Source organism: Capra hircus, chromosome 18, assembly GCF_001704415.2.
Source record: "Capra hircus breed San Clemente chromosome 18, ASM170441v1, whole genome shotgun sequence".
Lineage (NCBI taxonomy): Eukaryota > Metazoa > Chordata > Mammalia > Artiodactyla > Bovidae > Capra > Capra hircus.
The window spans coordinates 61,756,454-61,776,823 of record NC_030825.1 but is presented as its reverse complement, the minus strand read 5'-3'; the positions used below and the strand labels follow the sequence as shown (position 1 = coordinate 61,776,823).

The following is a 20,370-nucleotide window of genomic DNA, read 5'->3' as shown; positions in this document are numbered from 1 at the left end:
GTGCGGGAGACTTGGGTTTGATCCTTGGGTCAGGAAGATCCCCTGGAGAAGGAAATGGCAACCCACTCCAGTATTCTTGCCTGGAAAATCCCATAGATGGAGGAGCCTGGCAGGCTATAGTCCATGGGGTCACAAAGAGTCGGACACACTGAGTGACTTCACTAAATGAAGTAGGAGGTTTATCATTCTCACTTAAAAAGAAGTCCAGAATGTGCTGGGTGGTGGGGGGATGGATCCTCTGTCCTTTCTACCTCTGTGAGCATGAGCACTTAGTCTTCACGTTTCTTGCAGTAACATGACTTTTGTATGACTAAGAAGGGTGAATGCTAAGAGGCAAAACCCTTCTAATTTTCAGATTTTGTCTAATTTTTATGGAAACAAAAATCTCACGTTTTTTCCAAATATAAGCTAGTTGTCTTAAACAACCACCATAATATTAATAAGAAATGAGAATTTCTGAATTTCATATTTCTACCTCAAGAACAGAAAAAGGTAACGGGAAAAAGATGTTAGGAACAGATTTGTCAACTTTCTCTGATGGTTTATCTTGAGAGTATAATATTCCATGTGCCCCGTGGCCACTCTGCCCAGTTATGCAAATGAGAAGCTAAAATTAGTACCTCAGGGCTTTTCAGCTTATAGCTTTGTTTCCTTTCTGCTCTGTCTGTGATAAGAAGTCCATGGAATTCTCCAGACCAGAATACTGGAGTGGAATTCCACTCCTCTCACATGCTAGCAAAGTAATGCTCAAAAGTCTCCAAGCCAGGCTTCAATAGGATGTGAACCGTGAACTTCCAGATGTTCAGCTGGATTTAGAAAATGCAGAAGAACGAGAGATCAAATTGCTGACATCTGTTGAATCACTGAAAAAGCTAAAGAGTTCCAGAAAAACATCTGCTTTATTGACTATGCCAAAGCCTTTGTGTGGATCACAACAAACTGCAGAAAAATCTTAAAGAGATGGGAATACCAGACCACCTGACCTGCTTCCTGAGACATCTGTATGCAGGTCAAGAGCAACAGTTAGAACTGGATGTGGAACAACAGACTGGTTCCAAACGGGAATAGGAGTACATCAAGCCTGTATATTGTCACCCTGCTTATTTAACTTATATGTAGAGTACATCATGGGAAATGCTGGACTGGATGAAGCACAAGCTGGAATCAAGAAATATCAATAATCTCAGATATGCAGATGACACCACCCTTATGGCAGAAAGTGAAGAATTAAAGAGCCTCTTGATGAAAGTGAAAGAGGAGAGTGAAAAATTTGGCTTAAAACTCAACATTCAGAAAACTAAAATCATGGCATCCGGTCCCATCACTTCTTGGGAAATAGATGGGGAAACAGTGGAAACAGTGACAGACTTTATTTATGAGGGCTCCAAAATCACTGCAGATGGTGACTGCTGTCATGAAATTAAGACGCTTGCTCCTTGGAAGAAAAGCTATGACCAACCTAGACAGCATATTAAAAAGCATAGACATGACTTTGCCAACAAAAGTCCATCTAGTCAAAGCTATGGTTTTTCCAGTGGTCATGTATGGATGTGAGAGTTGGACTACAAAGAAAGCTGAATGCTGAAGAATAGATGCTTTTGAGCTGTGGTGTTGGAGAAGACTCTTGAGAGTCCCTTGGACTGCAAGGAGATCCAACCCGTCCATTCTGAAGGAAATCAGTCCTGAATATTCATTGAAAAGTCTGATGCTGAAGCTGAAACTCAATACTTTTGGCCACCTGATGAGAAGAACTGACTCATTTGAAAAGACCCTGATGCAGGGAAAGATTGAAGGTGGGAGGAGAAGGGGACAACAGGGGATGAGATGACTGGATGGCCACCAACTCAATGGACGTGAGTTTTGAGTAAATTCCGGGAGTTGGTGATGGGCCTGGCGTCCTGCAGTCCATGGAGTCGCAAAGAGTCGGAAACAACTGAGTGACTTAAGTGAACATGCAGCTGTATACTGCTGCTGCTGCTAAGTCACTTCAGTCGTGTCTGACTCTGCGACCCCATAGACGGCAGCCCACCAAGCTCCCCCATCCCTGGGATTCTCCAGGCAAGAACACTGGAGTGGGTTGCCATTTCCTTCTCCAATGCATGAAAGTGAAAAGTGAAAGTGAAGTTGCTCAGTCGTGTCCAACTCTTCGCAACCCCATGGACTGCAGCCTACCAGGCTCCTCTGCCCATGGGATTTTCCAGGCAAGAGTACTGGAGCAGGGTGCCATTGCCTTCTCCAATGCACCTGTATGTCCTCCCCTAATTTCTCAGTCTCTGCATCAAGGCTAGACCATGAGACCAATTTTGCTAAATATCTTTGTATGGAAGTAGTTCTTTACTCATCTGAATAGCAAAATCCACAATTCTTACCCATCACTGTGTCACACCTAGCATTTCCACTTTTACAAATACCCCGAAGACATTTGAAGCAATTTACCCACATGAACATCTTGTAAGAAATTTTTGATAGAAGTATTTTTTATAATAGCCAAAATGTGGAAAGAACCCAAAACTCCATCAAATGATGACAAGGTAAACAAAACTGTGGAACGTTGCTACTTCTCAATAGAAACGTATGAGGCAATGATAAAAGTTCCAACATGGATGGCACTATGAAAACATTATGTTAAGCAAAAGAAGGGAGAAATAAGGCTTTCTTTTTTCTTTTTTTTTTTTGGCCACACAGTGCAGCATTTTGGGATCTTAGTTCCCAGACCGAGGGTGGAACCCATTCCCCAGTCAGTGGAAGCCAGAATCTTAACTACTAGACAGCCAGGGAAGTCCAAGGCCACATATTATATGACTTAATTTATATGAAATGTCCAGAATAGCCATATCTATAGAGACAGAAAGTAATGTTTGCTTGTGGCTACAGATAGAATGCAGAATAACTGCTGACAGGCAAAGGGGTTTTGTTTTTGTTTTTAGGGGGTGGCCTGGCATGCTGCGGTTCATGGGGTCACAAAGAGTCTGACATGACTGAGAAACTGAACTGAACTGATGTATGATGACATTATTGTGGTTGGACAATATTGGAAACATACTAAATCCTACTGTATGGTACTCTTAATAGAACTGCATTTTATTGTATGCAAATTATGCAAGTAAAAAGTCTCAGCTGATATCTCCATAATCTCCCCTCTCTTTCCCCCAAACAAAGGCAGTTTCCTGCGTTTATTCTCAGCTCCAACAGCTCCAAAGAGTGCATTGTCAAGACACAGCCTTTTGACACAGAAAACTGGGTGCCGTCGTGTCCCGCACCTACTTCCCCAATCACACACCCAGGAGTGCCAGGGTAGCCCCCGATCGCAACTGCAGAGCATACTCCACCCACACTGTGGTACACAGGCCACTGGGCTCTTGATGTCACACCAGCTCATTGACATGAGTTGCCTGACATGAACTGTCAGACAAAATTTGCTGTAACCAATATGCATGTTCTTTACTTTTCTTAAAATGAGATCCCTACTTCCACAGAGGCATTTCTCCATATGCCACAAGAGTTGTTTGCTATTGCACCGGATGCCTCCTTGCTAAGCTGGAAAGGGCCATGTGGTGACACTAAAAGTTCTTTGACCAATGAGGTAAACGATCATTGTGAAGCTGAAATTTCTTTGAAACGAGGAAAGATTCCTAATCACTTGTTTTCTAGCTCTGCCTCCATGGGCATAAAACTATGCCTACAAAGGCAAAATCAGAATGATGTATGTCTCCTCTGAGTTCTTGTAAGGAAGGCAAAGCATCAGTGAAACAGACTGATGACAGTTCTTTTTGATTATTTAAAGCAAATAGGATAGTGAATACAGCAGTAGCACTCTTGTCTACATATTTTCCAGCTGTCAAGGCAATGAAGCTTTCCTCGTACCTCAGATGTTAAAGAATCTGCCTATAATGCAGGAGACCAGGGTTAGATCCCTGAGTGGAGGAGATCCTCTCAAGAAGGGAATGGCAATCCACTCCAGTATTCTTGCCTGGAGTATCCCACGGACAGAGGAGCCTTGTGAACTATAGTTCATGGGGTCGCAGAGTCCGACAAGACCCAGTGACTAACACACACACATCAAGTCAATGAATTGTCCAGGCATAGAAGTCATTTCCAAAACTTACACACATAGAAGTGGAACCTGTAAGCCCCTCACATAAGTGACAGCACTATGGATTCATTCAGTTGCACAGAGAACCTTTTTGGCACCAGAGACCTGTTTCTTGGAAGACAATTTTTCCATGGTGGCGGGGATGGGGAAAGTAGTGGTGATGGCGGTGAAGTCGCTTAGTCGTGTCCAACTCTTCACGACTCCATGGACTGTGTAGCCCACCAAGCCCCTCCGTCCATGGGATTTTCCAGGCAAGAGTACTGGAGTGGCTTGCCATTTCCAGCTGTTGTTGCACCTTAAAACTGCTACAGGCAGTAACTTCTACTAAGCACTGTCAGTTTACTGAAAAGCACCTTGCGGACCGCCCCCTGCCCCGCCCTCTTCCCTGCGAACGCAGACCCGAGCGCTCTCCTCGCTCCGCCCCGTCCCGCTCCTTGCCCGCCCCGCCCCTCGCCGGAAGCGCTCCGCCCTGCCCCCGACCCCGGAAGTCCTGCTTCTGACCCCGCGCCGGCGTTTTTTGAAAGGACCTGGAAGTGGAGGGCGAGGAGTGAAGATCGTACAAGGAAGGGTGAATTTTTCCTTTCTGGTGAAATACCGCCCTGCGAGGCCTGTCTTACTTCCTCCTTAGGGTCTTGTGAGTGACTGCGCATCTAAACTCCCCACTGCCGTCCCAGCCCCGTTAAGTTCAGACCTAGAGGGACTGGTTGCTGATTCTTTCTCTCTTTCTTTTGATCATTTCTCTTCGGTTTGTGAATTTCTCTGAGGCCATTCGCTGTGACACTGTTCGATCCCATTTCTGGGCTCTGAATTTCCTCCCAATCTGTGGGTTGTCTTTTTGTTTTGTTTATTGTTTCCTATGCCGTCAGCACCATTCATTATTGAGACAGACCATCCTTCTTTGTGTGGCATCCATGTCAATACATTTTTCATATTTATCAAGAATTATTTCTGATATTCTGTTTTTTCTTTTTTCTGCTGCAACTCTTAGCTTGTGAGATCTTTGTTCGTTGACCAGGGACCGAATCCGGGCCCTCAGCACTAACAGGGAGTTCTAACCACTGGGCCGCCATAATATTTCCTGTTTCTGGTACTCTAATCTGCTTCATTGGCTGATGTATCTTTGTTTATGCCAATACCACATCATCTTGATTACTTTGTAATATGTCTTGAAATCTCACAACGATGACCTCCATCTTCTTTTTCAAGAGTATTTTGGCCCTTTGGGGTCCCTTGAGATTCCCTGGTGGCTCAGATGGTAAAGTGTCTGCCTACAGTGTGGGAGACCTGGGTTCGATCCCTGGGTCAGGAAGATCCTCTGGAGAAGGAAATGGCAACCCTCCCTAGTACTCATGCCTGGAAAATCCCATGGACAGAGGAGCATAGTAGGCTACAGTCCATGGGGTCGCAAAGAGTCAGACAGGACTGAGCGACTTCACTTCACTTCACTTGAGATTCCCTATGAACTTTAGTATGATTTTTGTTTTCTATTACTGCAAAAATTGCCATTGAAATTTTGATATCGATTCCATTGAATCTCTAGAACACTGGTAATGTGGTCATTTTAAGAATATTACATCTTCAAATCCATGAGTATGGCTGTCTTTTTGTTTATTTCTATCTCCGTGGACTTCTTTAAGAACATTTACTAGTTTTCAGTGTACAAGTCTTTCACCTCCTTGATTCATTTGTTCCAAAGTATTCTACCCCTTTTGATGCTATAGTAAATAGGAAGTTAAAGTGAAGTGAAAGTTGCTTAGTTGTGTCTGACTCTTTGCGACCCCATGGACTATACAGTCCATGGAATTCTCCAGGCCAGAATACTGGAGTGGGTAGCCTTTCCCTTCTCCAGGGGATCTTCCTAACCCCGGGATCGAATCCAGGTCTCCCTCATTGCAGGCAGATTCTTTACCAGCTGACCCACAAGGGAAGCCCAAGAACACTGGAGTGGGTAGCCTGTCCCTTCTCCAGCAGATCTTCCAGACCCAGGAATCAAACCAGGGTCTTCTGCAATGCAGGCAGATTCTTTACCAATTGAGCTATCAGGGAAGCCCATAGTAAATAGGATTGTTCTCTAATTTTCTGTTGGTATTGTTCATTGTGTATAGAAATGCAATTGATTTTTTGTGTGCTTTTTTTTTTTTTTTTTTTTGGCTGTGACTTTTGTAAAGTTGTTTTTTAAGGTAGTAGTTTTATTTTGGAATCTTTTTGGTTTCTACATGGAAACTCTTGTCACCTACAAAAACAGGTGATTTTACTCTTGACTTTGTACAGGGATAACTTTGAATTTTTTCTTGTCTAATGTCTCTGGCAGAGATGTTCATTAGTGTTTTGAACAGTAGTGTCAAGCTGCCCCTTTCTACTACTTGTTGTAAGCTTTTAGCAATGTGAACTTCCCCTTTAGTACAGCTCTGAGTGCATATCATAAATTTTGGTATGTTGTGTTTTTATTTTCATTCAGATGCTACTTCAGCCTAGACCACCCATGGCTGGCTTTTATTTGTGTGTATTTCATGTGTTGTCTACAAGTATGAAAAATCCGCATTGATTGGAGGACATTATAATTATGTGAAAAAGTATGAGGAATTAAAATTAGAGATACACAATTTGCTCCAAATCCCTTCGCATAGATCTGTCAGAATACATGCTGCAACTGAATTGATCCTTATCCCTCTCTCCTCTTCTTATTTTCCATGAGAATAAGAACTCTCCTCAGAGCCCTTTGGTGAAATATATTTTCATTTCAGGGATCGTTGACATCCGCTCATGTGAACATAGAGTTCTCTCAGGAGGAGTGGGAATGCCTGGACTCTGCTCAGAGGACTTTGTACAGGGACGTGATGCTGGAGACCTACAGGAACCTACTCTCTGTGGGTGAGGATCACTTCTCTTTGAAGTGGGGATCTGCTCTAGGGTATCTCTGCATTTCCCCTCTTTGCCTCCTGGGAACCCCTGCCTTGCTTGACTGACTCAAAGCCCTGTTGGCTCAGACATGAAAAGCTTCAGGATGTGGCATCAGGAACTTCAACCTAACTTCCTCAGAAAATCTACCCACTTCGTGATACAGTTATTTCAGAACTCACTCTATATTTAAAGCTCAATGACAAACTTTAACAGTCCCACTGTCCTGTTTTCTACTCATGTGCGTTTTGAGTTAGCCATTCTAGAAAGTGAGCTACGTTTCTGCATTGTATACTGTTCCCTGTGTATTCTGAAGGAGGCCAGCAGAAGGTAAATTTCTGAAATGTTTTCCTTGACCCCTCCATTGTGTCCTCAGTCTTTAGCAAGATAAAGAACAATGATTCTGGAAAAGCCACAGTAAATCACATTTCTTTCTTATGTGTAGAAATTTCTGTTGATCGTATTGTAGCAAGAGGCAGAGCATGGGGCTGTGGGGACTGACATGAAATCATAGATAAATTTACCATCAGATTAAATGCTACATAGATAAATCCACAACCACCATCAGTGAGCATACATGAAATTATAGTAGTAGTTGTCAGGGGTTATTGTGGTGTTCAGGACCTGTAGCTTCCCTGCACAGTCTCTGTCGTTTTCAGAATCATTCCTCCTCGTCTTTGCCAGTGGGTTGGTCTTGATCCAGGAGACATGCATGTTTGAGATGTGAGCATTTACTCGTTTTTCCTCTTATAGACTCTCTTGCTTCAGCAAAGTACTTATCTGATGCCGTCCTGCTACTGGAACTGTTGGCTGGGAGGGAGATAGCCTGTCTCTGAGATACGTTTTGTGATTTTGATATACCATCTCCTGGAAATGTAATATCAGTTCAACTCTAGTGCATTGGCGGTGCACACTTGGTGCGCTGAGAATGGTTTTGAAAAACTTTGTTCCCAGTTGCCACTTTCCACAATTACAAGTTCATAATGATCATCTCCAGTGGGTAGTGGAGACTCTTAGTTTTCTATGAACTCTGAAGGTAGTAGGGGGTGTACATGGAAGAAACAGAAAATGTGAAGGTCCCATACTTGCTGGTTAGTGATGTTGAAAATATTTTCTTTTTCCTACTTTTACTCTATATTCCAGCTTTAGTGAAAAGTCTTTCTCATTTTGCCCATTTTCTAATTTTTTTTTTTTTTTGCCATTGTGTTTCTAGCATTCTTTATGCACCCAAAGCCATGGGTTTCCCTAATTTCTCAGTCTCCTTCCATCAAGGTAAGGCCTTAATGAACATGAATTTAGCCAAAGAAGGTGTGAGTGGAATTAATGAATTTCTCATCTGAATGACCACATCCCTGTTTCTTATAAATGACAATATCACACCCAGCAGTGTTGCTTTTACAGGTATACCCAAGAGATTTGAAAACATTTATCCGTATAAACATCTTGTAAAAAATGTTCAGTAGAAGATTTTTCATAATAGCCAAAACTTTTAAATTGGAGCTATTATTTGTACACATGTAAAGTTCAGATAGAGATCCTTTCATTTTCCCACTGTGAATATTCTTTGGATAGGCACCAGTTTTTCAAAATCTGTTCTTCACTGAATTGTTTTGATACCTTAGTCTGGTGGACTACTCGAATGGGGAGTCATACTAATAATATGTTGTCTTGGGAATTCCCTGGCAGTCCAGTGGTAAGAATTCTGCAATTTGCCTGCTGATGTCCCTGGTTCAATCCCTGATCAGGGAACTAAGATCCTGGAAGTCGTGTGGTACAGCCTAAAAAAAAAAAAGAATATTTTGTCTGTCTGTAGGTTCAGATTCACATCTTTCTCTTAACTATTTGTCAACTGAGGTCATGTATGTAAAGCCCTGAATCTACTTACCTTACTTGAAGAATTGTGATTATCTTCTGCATGCTTTTAACAATGAATAAGTAGAATTAGATGGCAGAGAATAGTGTGTTTCTAAAGACTGGATATGAGTAAACTCCGGGAATTGGTGATGGACAGGGAGGCCTGGCGTGCTGAGATAAATGGGGTCGCAAAGAGTCGGACACGACTGAGCAACTGAACTGAAGTGAAGTGAACTGAAAGACTCAAAAGTTACTTTTATATGAAAAAAAAATAAGTATCCTGTTACATTTATTATAGTACCACTTTGTCTGCATTATGTCTTGTATCTCTTTCTTTTGCCCTTTGTTTTTAGCAATATTGTGCATGCATGTTCAGTCGCTCAATCATGTCCCTGTATTTGTGACTCCCTGGACTATATCCCACCAGGCTTCTGTGTCCATGGGATTCTCCAGCCAAGGATACTGGAGTGGGTTGCCATTTCCTCCTCCAGGAGATCTTCCCAACCCAGCAATCAAACCCATATCTCCTGTTTCTCCTGCATTGGCAGGCGAATTCTTTACCACTGAGCCATCTGGGAAACTTTTTAACAATATTATGTCTGAACCTAATTAAATAAATTTACATGTTGCTCACTCTTAATTACATATAATTTGGAGCCAATAAACTATATATTTAAAGTTCCTGCATATGTGTGGAATTGCTCTATTTACTGGCTCTTCATATAACTAAAGAATGTTTCATTTGTTGATATTTAATGCATTTAATTTTGATTTACAGATGATGGTTTTCAGAATGTTTTATGCTACTTCATGGGTATACAGATATAGGCAAGGTACTTAGAAAAATATTTAGCCTTTTCAAAAACTATTTTATCAAATTCTTCATTTTCACAGTGCTGTATTTCTTTCTCAATTCTGAACCACCACTCATTTAGGGTATTCATTAGATAATCTAGTTTTGGATTATTTAGTTATAGAATATATTTTATGTTCTTTTTCATTTATTCATGTGTAATAATTAGGCAGAATATATATATATGGTTTAATATTCTTTTCGCTTCACTTAAAGAAGACCATAATATTTACGTATAATTGGTATGCACTTTGGTGTTAATGGTTGAAAAGTACACTTTCTTTAATAGATAACGGAAGTTTTTCCAATGTACCTGTTTTTGTGATAGGTTATTTGAAACTAGGGTGCCCTAAAATTATTAGAATTACCTTTGATCGCTTTCATTGTAGTAAAGAATCATTACTTTCTTATTGCTACAAATTCTATGATCATGGTTGGGGAGCTTCATGACTGCTTGACATAAGTATTACTTTTGGTATATTACAGTGCGTTTAACAAACATTTATTTACAAATTTAAATGAATTGAATGTATACAGTTCGTTATATCTTGTAGATATCTCTTACACACCTGTGGTCAAGAAATTACAACTGAAGACAAACTCTGATAGAGGAGAGGTATTCCAGTCATGGATACTGGGAAGACCTGAAAGGAATGAAATGGACCGTTTTTATCTTAGGGTCATTCAGGAAAATATATACAACTTCCAGTCTAAGCAGAAAGATGAGGAAGAAAATTACAAAGGAATACTTATAACCCATAATGAAAATCTCACTGGTAATAAAGATCAACATGATAAAAGTGTTGCCAGAATCAAGCCTATTGAAAATTGGCTTGCCTTAAGCTTTCAGGATGAACTGTATATTTTTAAAAGTGAAGACAAAACTGATGAATTCATTCAAGCTCACAAGATTCTCAATAGTTGCGCCCCATTTTCACTGGTTCAGAGAACTTCTTCTAGTGTAGAAATGAACATTTCTGATACATATGGGAGTAATTACATGACTCCTTTAATAATGACACAAAACCAGGAAGCACAGAGGGAAAGACTTTACAAATGTGGTGAGGATGGCAAAATCTTTCTTTAGAGATCAAACCTCAGTAGACATCAGGTCATCCATACAGAGGAGAAATTACATAAATGTGATGTATGTGAAAAAGTCTTTAGTTGAAATTCATACCTTGCAAATCATCAGAGAATTCATACTGGAGAAAAACCTCACAGATGTAATGAGTGTGGCAAGCTCTTTGGTCAAAAAACAGACCTTACAAATCACTTGAAAATTCACACTAGAGAGAAACCTTACAAATGCAATGAGTGTGGCCAGGTCTTTAGTCAAAAAGCAACCCTTACATGTCATCAGAGAATTCATTCTGGAGAGAAACCCTACAGGTGTAATGAGTGTGGCCCGGTCTTTAGGGAAAAGGCAATCCTTGTGTTTCATCAGAGAAATCATACTGAAGAGAAATCTTATAAATGTAATGAGTGTGGAAAGTCCTTCCATTACAGCACAAAATTTCGTAGACATCAGTTAATCCACACGGAAGGGAAATTATATAAATGTGATCTGTGTGACAAAATGTTCCATCATGATTCCAGCATTCCAAGACATAAGAGAATTCATACTGGAGAGAAACCTTACAAATGTGATGAATGTGGCAAGGCCTTCAATCAAAAATCAAACCTTGAAATTCATCAGAGAATTCATACTGGAGAGAAACCTTACAAATGTAACAAGTGTGACAAAAGCTTTAATCAGAACTCAGCCCTCACTCAGCATAAATTAGTCCATAGGGAAAAGAAATCATATAAGTGTGATGTATGTCACAGAGTCTTTTGTTGTCATTCAAACTGTGCAAGACATCAGAGAGTCCATACTGGAGAGAAACCTTACAAATGTAATGATTGTGGCAAGGTCTTTAGTCAGAAAGTACACCTTAGACATCATCAGAAAATTCATACAGGAGAGCAGTCTTAGAAATGTAGTTAAGTGTGGCAAAATTTTTCATCACAGGTCAACCCTTACTCAGCACCTGAGAAATGAGCCTGGAGAAGAATTATAGTATTGTGAGGAATGTGATGAAGTCAGTAGTCAAAATTCAGACCTTTCAGTTCATCAGAGAATTCATAATGGAGAGAAACCTTTCAAAGGCAGTAAGTAATGAAAAGCCTTTACTCAGACCTCAAACCTTACTACACATCAGGGAATCAATACGATAGTAAACCAAGTTAATGGATATATGTGGGAAGATCTTCATTTAATACTGACATTTTAAAGTCATGGGAAATTCATGGTGGGGAGAAACTTGTGTACATTCATGAGTGGCACAGCTTCATTTATTATAAAAAAATCTGTACTGGATAGAAATTGTAGAAATTTTATAACTGTCTCTAAAACTTAAGTCAAAATTTGTACTTTAAAGTTGACCGAAGAATCATAGTGGAGAGAAACTTTATTAATAAAATGAGTGTGACAAATCCTTTGGTGTACTCTCAAGTCTAACTTCCTGTTAGGTAATCTGTGAGGAAATTTAAGAAATGGTTTTAGCAGGTGTCCACCTCTTCTTTTGAAAGGTCCTTTTGGAGGGAAATGTGATAAATGTGTTTTAGACAAGGAATTCAATCACCAAAGAATTCATTCTCAAAATTACCTCACAGTTGGGGTGAACACTAGAAAAAACTCTTACTTGGGTCTCACTTTTCACCAATAATCAAGTAATCTGCACTGTACAGAACATTACAAGTGTATTGAATTTTGCAAAGCTTTTAAAATACAATGACTGTGGCAAAGTTTCACATTATTACTCCTTTGTCACTAGATATCAGCGTATTAATCCTGGAGAGAAGATACAGAAATGTAATGTGTGTGGCAAGGATTTTACCCAAAGGTCAGAAAATGGGACACGGGGCTTCCCTAGTGGCTCAGTGGTAATGAATATGCCTGTCAGTGCAGTAGACATGGGTTCGATCCCTGATCAGGAAGATCCCACATGCCTCAGAACAACTAAGCCCATGCGCTACAACTGTTGAGCCTGTGCACCGCAACTACCAAAGCCCGCACACCCTAGAGCCTGTGCTCCCAACATGAGAGGCCTGCATACTGCAACTCAAGGGTAGCCCCCATTGGCTGCAACTAAAGAAAAGCCCGTGCAGCAACAAAGATTCAGCACAGCCAAAAATAAAAAGTTTAATTTTTTTTAATTAAAAAAAAAGACATAGTGGAGTGACACCTTATAAATGCAATGAGCTTGACAAAACCTTTGTGTTGAATTCAAGAATTAGGCAACATCAGACAGTCCATTGAGTGCCACGGTCCAGCCCCGGTGGATCCAGGGAATTCGAAGGGGGTACGGAGTCGGCGTCTTAGAAAGGACTATTTAATTAGAAAAGAGATTAGAAGAGAATAGTGTAGTAGGAAAATTAGTGGAGAAAGAGGCTGATATTCCTTGGTTTACATAGAAAGCCAATAAAACTCCGAGACAAGAAGTTTGCCCCGTTCATAGAGGCCGCAGTTGCCCTCCTGGTCTCCCGAGGGGGTGAAGACGCAGACCGTCTTCCCGTTCAGGTCTTAGAAACCTGGGCAGTTAAGTGAACACAGGGAGCCTCTATGCTCCAAGGGATCAGCCTGAAAAAGAGTGAGAGGGAGAGAGAGAGAATGATTGATACGGGGAGACCAAGCTGTTTCGGTGAGTGAGGCCCCATAGCTTTATTTTCAAAAGGGCTTTTACACCTTTCCCACAGATGATGTGTACATTATCTTCTGGCCTTGGAGGCCCATGAACATTTTAAGACCCTCTTTTAATAAAGGCTGCTCAACCAGAAAACTTATGTTCCCTTGAAATGTTTTTTCTTTATATTTCTAATCTATGTTAGCCTCAGAAAGTATCAGAGTTATATTTTCACGAAGCAAAGGTGCAGCGAGTTACAACAAAGAACCAATTAGCTCAAAAGTCTGATGTAGTTAGTTTCAAGGCTACGCTTGTTTTTCTTACTTTCTAACTATGTTAACAAATGTATTCCCAGATGCACAGTGGATAAGGGATATGGGAACTTGGCAGCAAGCATTGGCTCAACAGTGAAATCTCACACCAGCACTATTCTAACAGCTTTTAACTCTTTGAAAGGCTCTATGTTTTAGGCTTCCCGTGCCTCTCACAGTTGGGGGCTGTAAACAATCACATGCATAGTTGTAAAAGTCCGGGTAAGGCAAGTTAGAGAGCCAGCAAAGGGGTAGTTTGAGCTGAAACACTCCTTTTATATGCAGGAGACTGTTAATTGGAGCTCTAAGTTAACCTTTTCCAGAGAAAGGTGGTCGGGGATAGCTCCCTTGTTAATGTCAAAAACGTTGGTGAAAGTCATAAAATAAGACAGACAGATTCTGGTTTGGGGGTAGATGCTCAAGAAGGCCCAGGGGGGTTTCCTCGAGGCCTGATCTCACCTTTGCCTATCAGGCCTCTTCCTCATGACCTTTGCCACGGGTGGGATTCCCCATGCTGACTCCCGGCAATTGAGGAGAAACACTTCAAATCCATGAGGAGAGGCTCTATGCAGGTCTCGCAATGCACTAGACATCTCAATATACATCTTTCATAGAAACCACACAAAGCAATACCCGTGCTAAGGCTTGTACCAGAAGATAGACAGTCTACTCTGAAACACAGGACTTACTCTGGAGAGGAACTTTTCAAATGTAATGAGTACTGTACAAATTTTCATCCAGTATCCACACCTTTTGTAATAAGTGCACCTATACAGTGCAGAAACTAGAAATTTACCAACTATGGAAACTAGTGCATCCTCAGCATTCACTGAAGAACTTATATTGCAGAGAATCCTTTCAAGTGTGATGATGATGGTAAGTTTTTTGAGTAATTCTCTCAGCAGAGTACATATTGGAAAATTTAATACTAGGAGTAAATAAGTTATTTCTCCTAGATTGTGGTGGTAGTGGTTTAATCACTGAGTTGTGTCTTGACTCTTGTGACCCCTTGTAGTGTAGCCCTCCAGGCTCCTCTTTCCATGGGATTTCCCAGGCAAGAATACTGGAGTGGGTTACCATTTTCTCCTCCAGGGTGTTTTCCTGACCCCGGTATTGCACCTACATCTCTTGCGTTGCAGGCAGATTCTCTGCTACTGAGCTATGAGGAAGAGCTCATTTCTCCGAGATAAGTCTGAGATTATTACAGTGCAGAATCATTGCAAGTGACAATATGTCAAAAGTAATGACATATTTGCTATGTGAGAGAAAGAAGGACATGTGGAGATGGCCCATTATCTATAAATATGTAATTACCAGAGGCTTTTTGAACTGTTTATACCTTTCTACCTGAAGTTTGAAGACTGTTGATCTTATGCATTCATTACAGCTTTTTTATGATGGTCTGAGAAGAAATCGATAAAATGAGGGGGCTAACTTCATTCAGTGTGGATGATGCATATCCTTATTTCCTAAAAAAGGAAGGATTTTAAATTATCCAATTGAATATTGTGTGAATTAGCATCAGAGAGGGAGAAGAAGTAATATAAAAATATGACATGATTAGCCATGCTTATTATTCAAGGGTGCCCTTTGGAGATAGGTCACAATGAATCATCAGACAGAAGCATCTGCCAATCACTATGAAAAGATCAGCAGGACCTTAATGGACTGGACTTTACATGGGAAGAAAGTGAAAAGCTAATAGTGATTATATGGTAGCAACAATACACATGGAAAGTTGGTAACATTCTCCATTGCTTAGGAATAGCTGTTCTATACATGTGATTAATGAAAAATTACTCTTGCTCTTTGAAATTAAAAAGAGGGCAGTTTCTGTGAAAGAAAAATGTAATCCAAAGTGCCAGAATCCTATATGTATGTGTTCAGTCGCTCAGTCATGTCTGACTTTGCAACCCCATGAACTGCAGCACGCCAGGCCTCCCTGTCCATCACCAACTCCCGGAGTCCACCCAAACTCGTCCATTGAGTCATTGATGTCATTCAACCATCTTATCCTCTGTCGTCCCCTTCTCCTCCTGCCCCCGACCTTTCCCAGCATCAGGGTCTTTTCCAATGAGTCAGCTCTTCCCATCACGTGGCCAAAGTATTGGAATTTCAGGTTCAACATCAGTCCTTCCAATGAATACCCAGGACTGATCTCCTTTAGGATGGACTGGTTGGATCTCCTTGCAGTCCAAGGAACTCTCAAGAGTCTTCTCCAACACCATAGTTCAAAAGCATCACTTCTTCCGCACTCAGCTTTCTTTATAGTCCAACTCTCACATGCATACATGACTACTGGAAAAACCATAGCCTTGACTAGACGGACCTTTGTTGGCAAAATAATGTCTCTGCTTCGTAATATGCTGTCTAGGTTGGCCATAACTTTCCTGCCAAGGAGTAAACGTCTTAATTTCATGGCTGCAGTCACCATCTGCAGTGATATATGTGTATGATTGACATTTAATGGCTGCCATTACCTTTTGCTATCTTTTTTATTCCTGTTTTAATTAAAATTTATTCTTCATAAACTTGAATGAATCATGTTCATTTCATCAACACACGTTTATTCCACCTGGGTACTTTTATTACAGAAGCAGAGTGCACCATTAAATTCTTAGGATGGTGTACAGAAATAGTTTTAATGTGAAAACTTGGCCTGTGTGCACCGGTGCTAAATGGAATTTTTAAAACAGAGTATTTGGTGATAGAAAGGCCTTCCCTGGTGGCTCAGTTGGTAAGGAATCCACCTGCAGCTCTTTCTTTGCCGCATCTACTGTGAGAATGAAGACCATTCTCAGCAATCAGACTGTCGACATCCCAGAAAATGTTGACATTAACTTGAAGGGATGGACAGTTATTGTGAAGGGCCCCAGAGGCACCCTGCGGAGGGACGTCAGTCACATCAACGTAGAACTCAGTCTCCTTGGAAAGAAAAAGAAGAGGCTCCATGTTGACAAATGGTGGGGAAACAGAAAGGAACTGGCTACTGTTCACACAATCTGTAGTGATGTACAGAACATGATCAAGGGTGTTACACTGGGCTTCCTTTACAAGATGAGGTCGGTGTATGCCCACTTCCCCATCAACGTTGTTATTCAGGAGAATGGTTCTCTTGTGGAAATCCGAAATTTTGGGGGTGAAAAATACATATGCAGGGTTGCCTGTTCAGTGTGTCAAGCCCAGAAAGATGAGTTGATTCTTGAAGGAAATGACATTGAACTTGTGTCAAATTCAGCTGCTTTGATTCAGCAAGCCACCACAGTTAAGGATATCAGAAAATTTTTGGATGGTATCTATGTTTCTGAAAAAGGAACAATTCAGCAGGCTGATGAATAAGATCTCAGTGATCCTGCTGCAGAAACAAGATAGCAGATGGTTCTATTGACTCAGTTGTGATCTTTTAAAGAGACAATAAAAACTCTTGATTTGAAAAAAAAAAAGAATCCACCTGCAATGTGGGAGACCTGGGTTTGATCCTTGGGTTGGGAAGATCCCCTGGAGGAGGGCATGGCAACCCTCCAGCATTCTTTCTTGGAGAATCCCCATGGACAGAGGAGCCTGGCAGGCTGTAGTCCATGGGGTCTCAAACAGTGGGACACGACTGAATGACTAAGCACAGCACGTTAATAGAAAAGAACAGTTTTATTGCTTTTATTAAAATTGTTTTCAGCTTGTTAGGAGGAAATATCAGTTTTAGGTGTAAGTGGCCCACGCAAATACAAGCTTTTATCTTAAAGCTGTTTCAGACAAGAACTTAAACAGCACTTTCAAGGTACTGGAAAGCACTGTTCCCTGTTCCACATATGGGGCATCATCTTTTGGGATTTGAAATAGCTCAGCTGTAATTCAATTACTTCAGATTGTCATGAGGCCAGCAAATTGTCATGAACTTTTCCTACACTTGTAGGCTCAATGTTTTCTGGACAGGTAGTGAGGCTTTACTCATTTGTAGAGTTTTCCCAAAGGCTTTTTTGTTTGTTTATTGTATATTGAGTTCCTCATGGGTTAATGAGTGCCTGTTTAGTTTTCTGCTATCCGTCTGACATCATTCTTCATTGGTTTAATTTTTTTCTTTGCAGCCAAATAATGTAATACGATTTTAGTAGGTAGATGTGCATGGAATGTTAGCATGACTTTTGATATACCAAAACTTTTGATATTCTGGACCACCAGGGTAAGACCCTGTGTTGACATTCTTAGCTAATGTAATCATATCCTTAAAATGCCAAGACTTTGGCTGTTACTTGGAGAACATTTCATTTATTATTTTATTTATTAATACTTAATTTTGATGTATAGATGATGTAACACTTCATTATGCTTCTTCATGACTGCATAATTTTACAGGAGATATTTAGAAAAAATATTTTCATTATGTCATAGACATTTCATAGCAATTACTCTATTACCATGAAAGTAATCTCAAACTTCTTTTGTGTTTGGCAAATAAGATTTAAAATTATATATAAATTTAGTATCATATTACATGGGATATATTGAGTTTGCCAGAAAGTTCATTTGGATTATTTTATATTAGCTTTTAGAAAACCCAAATGAACTTTTTTGCCACTCCAAAAGATAAAAATATCTACAAACACCATCAGTGAGCATTATTTTAAATTATAGTACTACCAGACATGAATTATTGTGGTCTTCAGGAACTAGGTTTTTGCCTCAAACTTCATTCAATTTTCAGAATTATTTTTCCTTCCCCTCTCTCTTTGCCACTGGCTTCGTCTGGACCCTAGATAAATGTGTGTTTGAGATGTGAACTCCTTTTTCCCCTTACAGACTCCTTGGTGTCAGCAAAGTACTTAGCTAATGTTTTCCTGCTGCCAGAACTGTGGACTCAGTGTTGCCTGGGAGGTAGACAGCCAGTCTCTGAGATGTGTTTTGTGATTTTGATATACCATCTCCTGGAAATATAATAGTTCAAATATAGTGCAATGACTGTGCACACTTGATAAGCTTAGGTGGTTTCTGAAAAACTTTGTTGCCACTTACCAATTCCCACAAACAATGACAAGTTCCTAAAGTATATCATCCAAGTGGAGTAGAAACTCTCCCTTTTTATGAGCCCGGAAGGCCTCCAGGGATGCCCATGGAAGAAACAAAAAGCACAGAGGTCTCAGGCTTGCTGGTTAGTGATGTTAAATATATTTTCTTTTTCCTACTTTTACTCTGTGTATTGATTTTCATGAAATATCTCTTCTTCTTTTTCCCCATTATCTAACTTCACAGCACTCTTCCTTCAAGGCAAGATAGGAGACCAGCTTTGGCAAATAAGTTGTGAGTCATACTAATGAATTTCTCATCTGAATGACCGAGTCTGTATTTCTTATAAACCACAATGTCAAATCGAAGAATTCAGGTTTACAGATAATACTAAGGATGTTTGTGAACATTTATGTAAACATTTATTATTAATTTATACACATTAACATGCTGTAATTGTCAGTGTGTATGTGCTTAAACTAAGAACATGGCATCTGGTCCCATCACTTTATGGGAAATAGATGGGGAAACAGTGTCAGACTTTATTTTGGGGGGCTTCAAAATCATGCAGATGGTGATTGCAGCCATGAAATTAAAAGACGCTTACTCCTTGGAAGGAAAGTTATGACCAACCTAGATAGCACATTGAAAAGCAAAGACACTACTTTGCCAACAAAGGTCCGTCTAGTCAAGGCTATGGTTTTTCCTGTGGTCATGTATGGATGTGAGAGTTGGACTGTGAAGAAAGTTGAGTGCTGAAGAATTGATGCTTTTGAACTGTGGTTTTGAAGAAGACTCTTGAGAGTCCCTTAGACTGCAAGGAGATCCAACCAGTCCGTCCTAAAGGAGACCAGTTCTGGGTGTTCATTGGAAGGACTGATGCTGAGGCTGAAACTCCAGTACTTTGGCCATCTGGTGCGAAGTGTTGACTCATTGGAAAAGACCCTGATGCTGGGAGGGATTGGGGGCAGGAGGAGAAGGGGACGACAGAGGATGAGATGGCTAGATGGCATCACTGACTCGATGCACATGAGTTTGGGTGAACTCCAGGAGTTGGTGATGGACAGGGAGGCCTGGCGTGCTGCGATTCATGGAGTCGCAAAGAGTCAGACACGACTGAGCGACTGAACTGAACTGATGTGCTTAATCACTCAGTCAAGTCCAACTCTTTGTGACCCTTTGCACAGGCTCCTATGTCCATGGGATTTTTTAGGCAAGAATACTGGAAGAGTTGCCATTTCCTCATCCAGGGAATCTTCTGACTCAGGAATGGAACCCATGTCTCCTCAGTCTCTTGCATGACAGGTGGATTCTTTACCCATTGAGCCATCAGCGAATCCCCAGAATTTGTGAATAGGAGCTTTAATTCCTAACAGCCAGAAGTTTTAACTTCAAATTGTTCATTTTCCCAGTGCTTTATTTGTCTCCCAGTTCTAAAGTGGCACTCATTTAAATTATTCATTAGATAAACTGGTTTTGTTTTTTCTTTTACTATTACATCTTAGGTTCTTTACCATTCATTCACGTAAAATAAGTATGCAGTATATATAGTTTACTATCCTTTGCTCATCCTTTAATTGTAGCCATTATGTTTCCTGACAATTGGTACATGCTTTGCCATCATTGTAAAACTCACGCTTTCTTTGATAGCTAACAGTTTTTCCATTGTGCATATGTTCGTCATATAAGCAGCAG

The 20,370-nt window shown here is 40.6% G+C and overlaps 1 protein-coding gene and 1 pseudogene across 1 annotated transcript in view; both read left to right on the top strand.

Annotated features, from left to right (window-relative positions):
* The window catches only part of LOC102186716 (zinc finger protein 160-like), a 43,728-nt gene continuing 30,200 nt past the window's right edge, over nucleotides 6,843–20,370 (top strand). Inside the window, 5 exon segments of the mRNA XM_018063214.1 lie at nucleotides 6,843–6,964; nucleotides 8,205–8,263; nucleotides 10,253–11,673; nucleotides 13,202–13,263; nucleotides 16,374–16,969. Of these exon segments, the coding sequence (XP_017918703.1) occupies nucleotides 6,891–6,964; nucleotides 8,205–8,263; nucleotides 10,253–11,673; nucleotides 13,202–13,263; nucleotides 16,374–16,969 (2,212 nt within the window). The 5' untranslated portion in view covers nucleotides 6,843–6,890.
* Nucleotides 16,452–17,036, top strand: LOC102185303 (annotated as a pseudogene).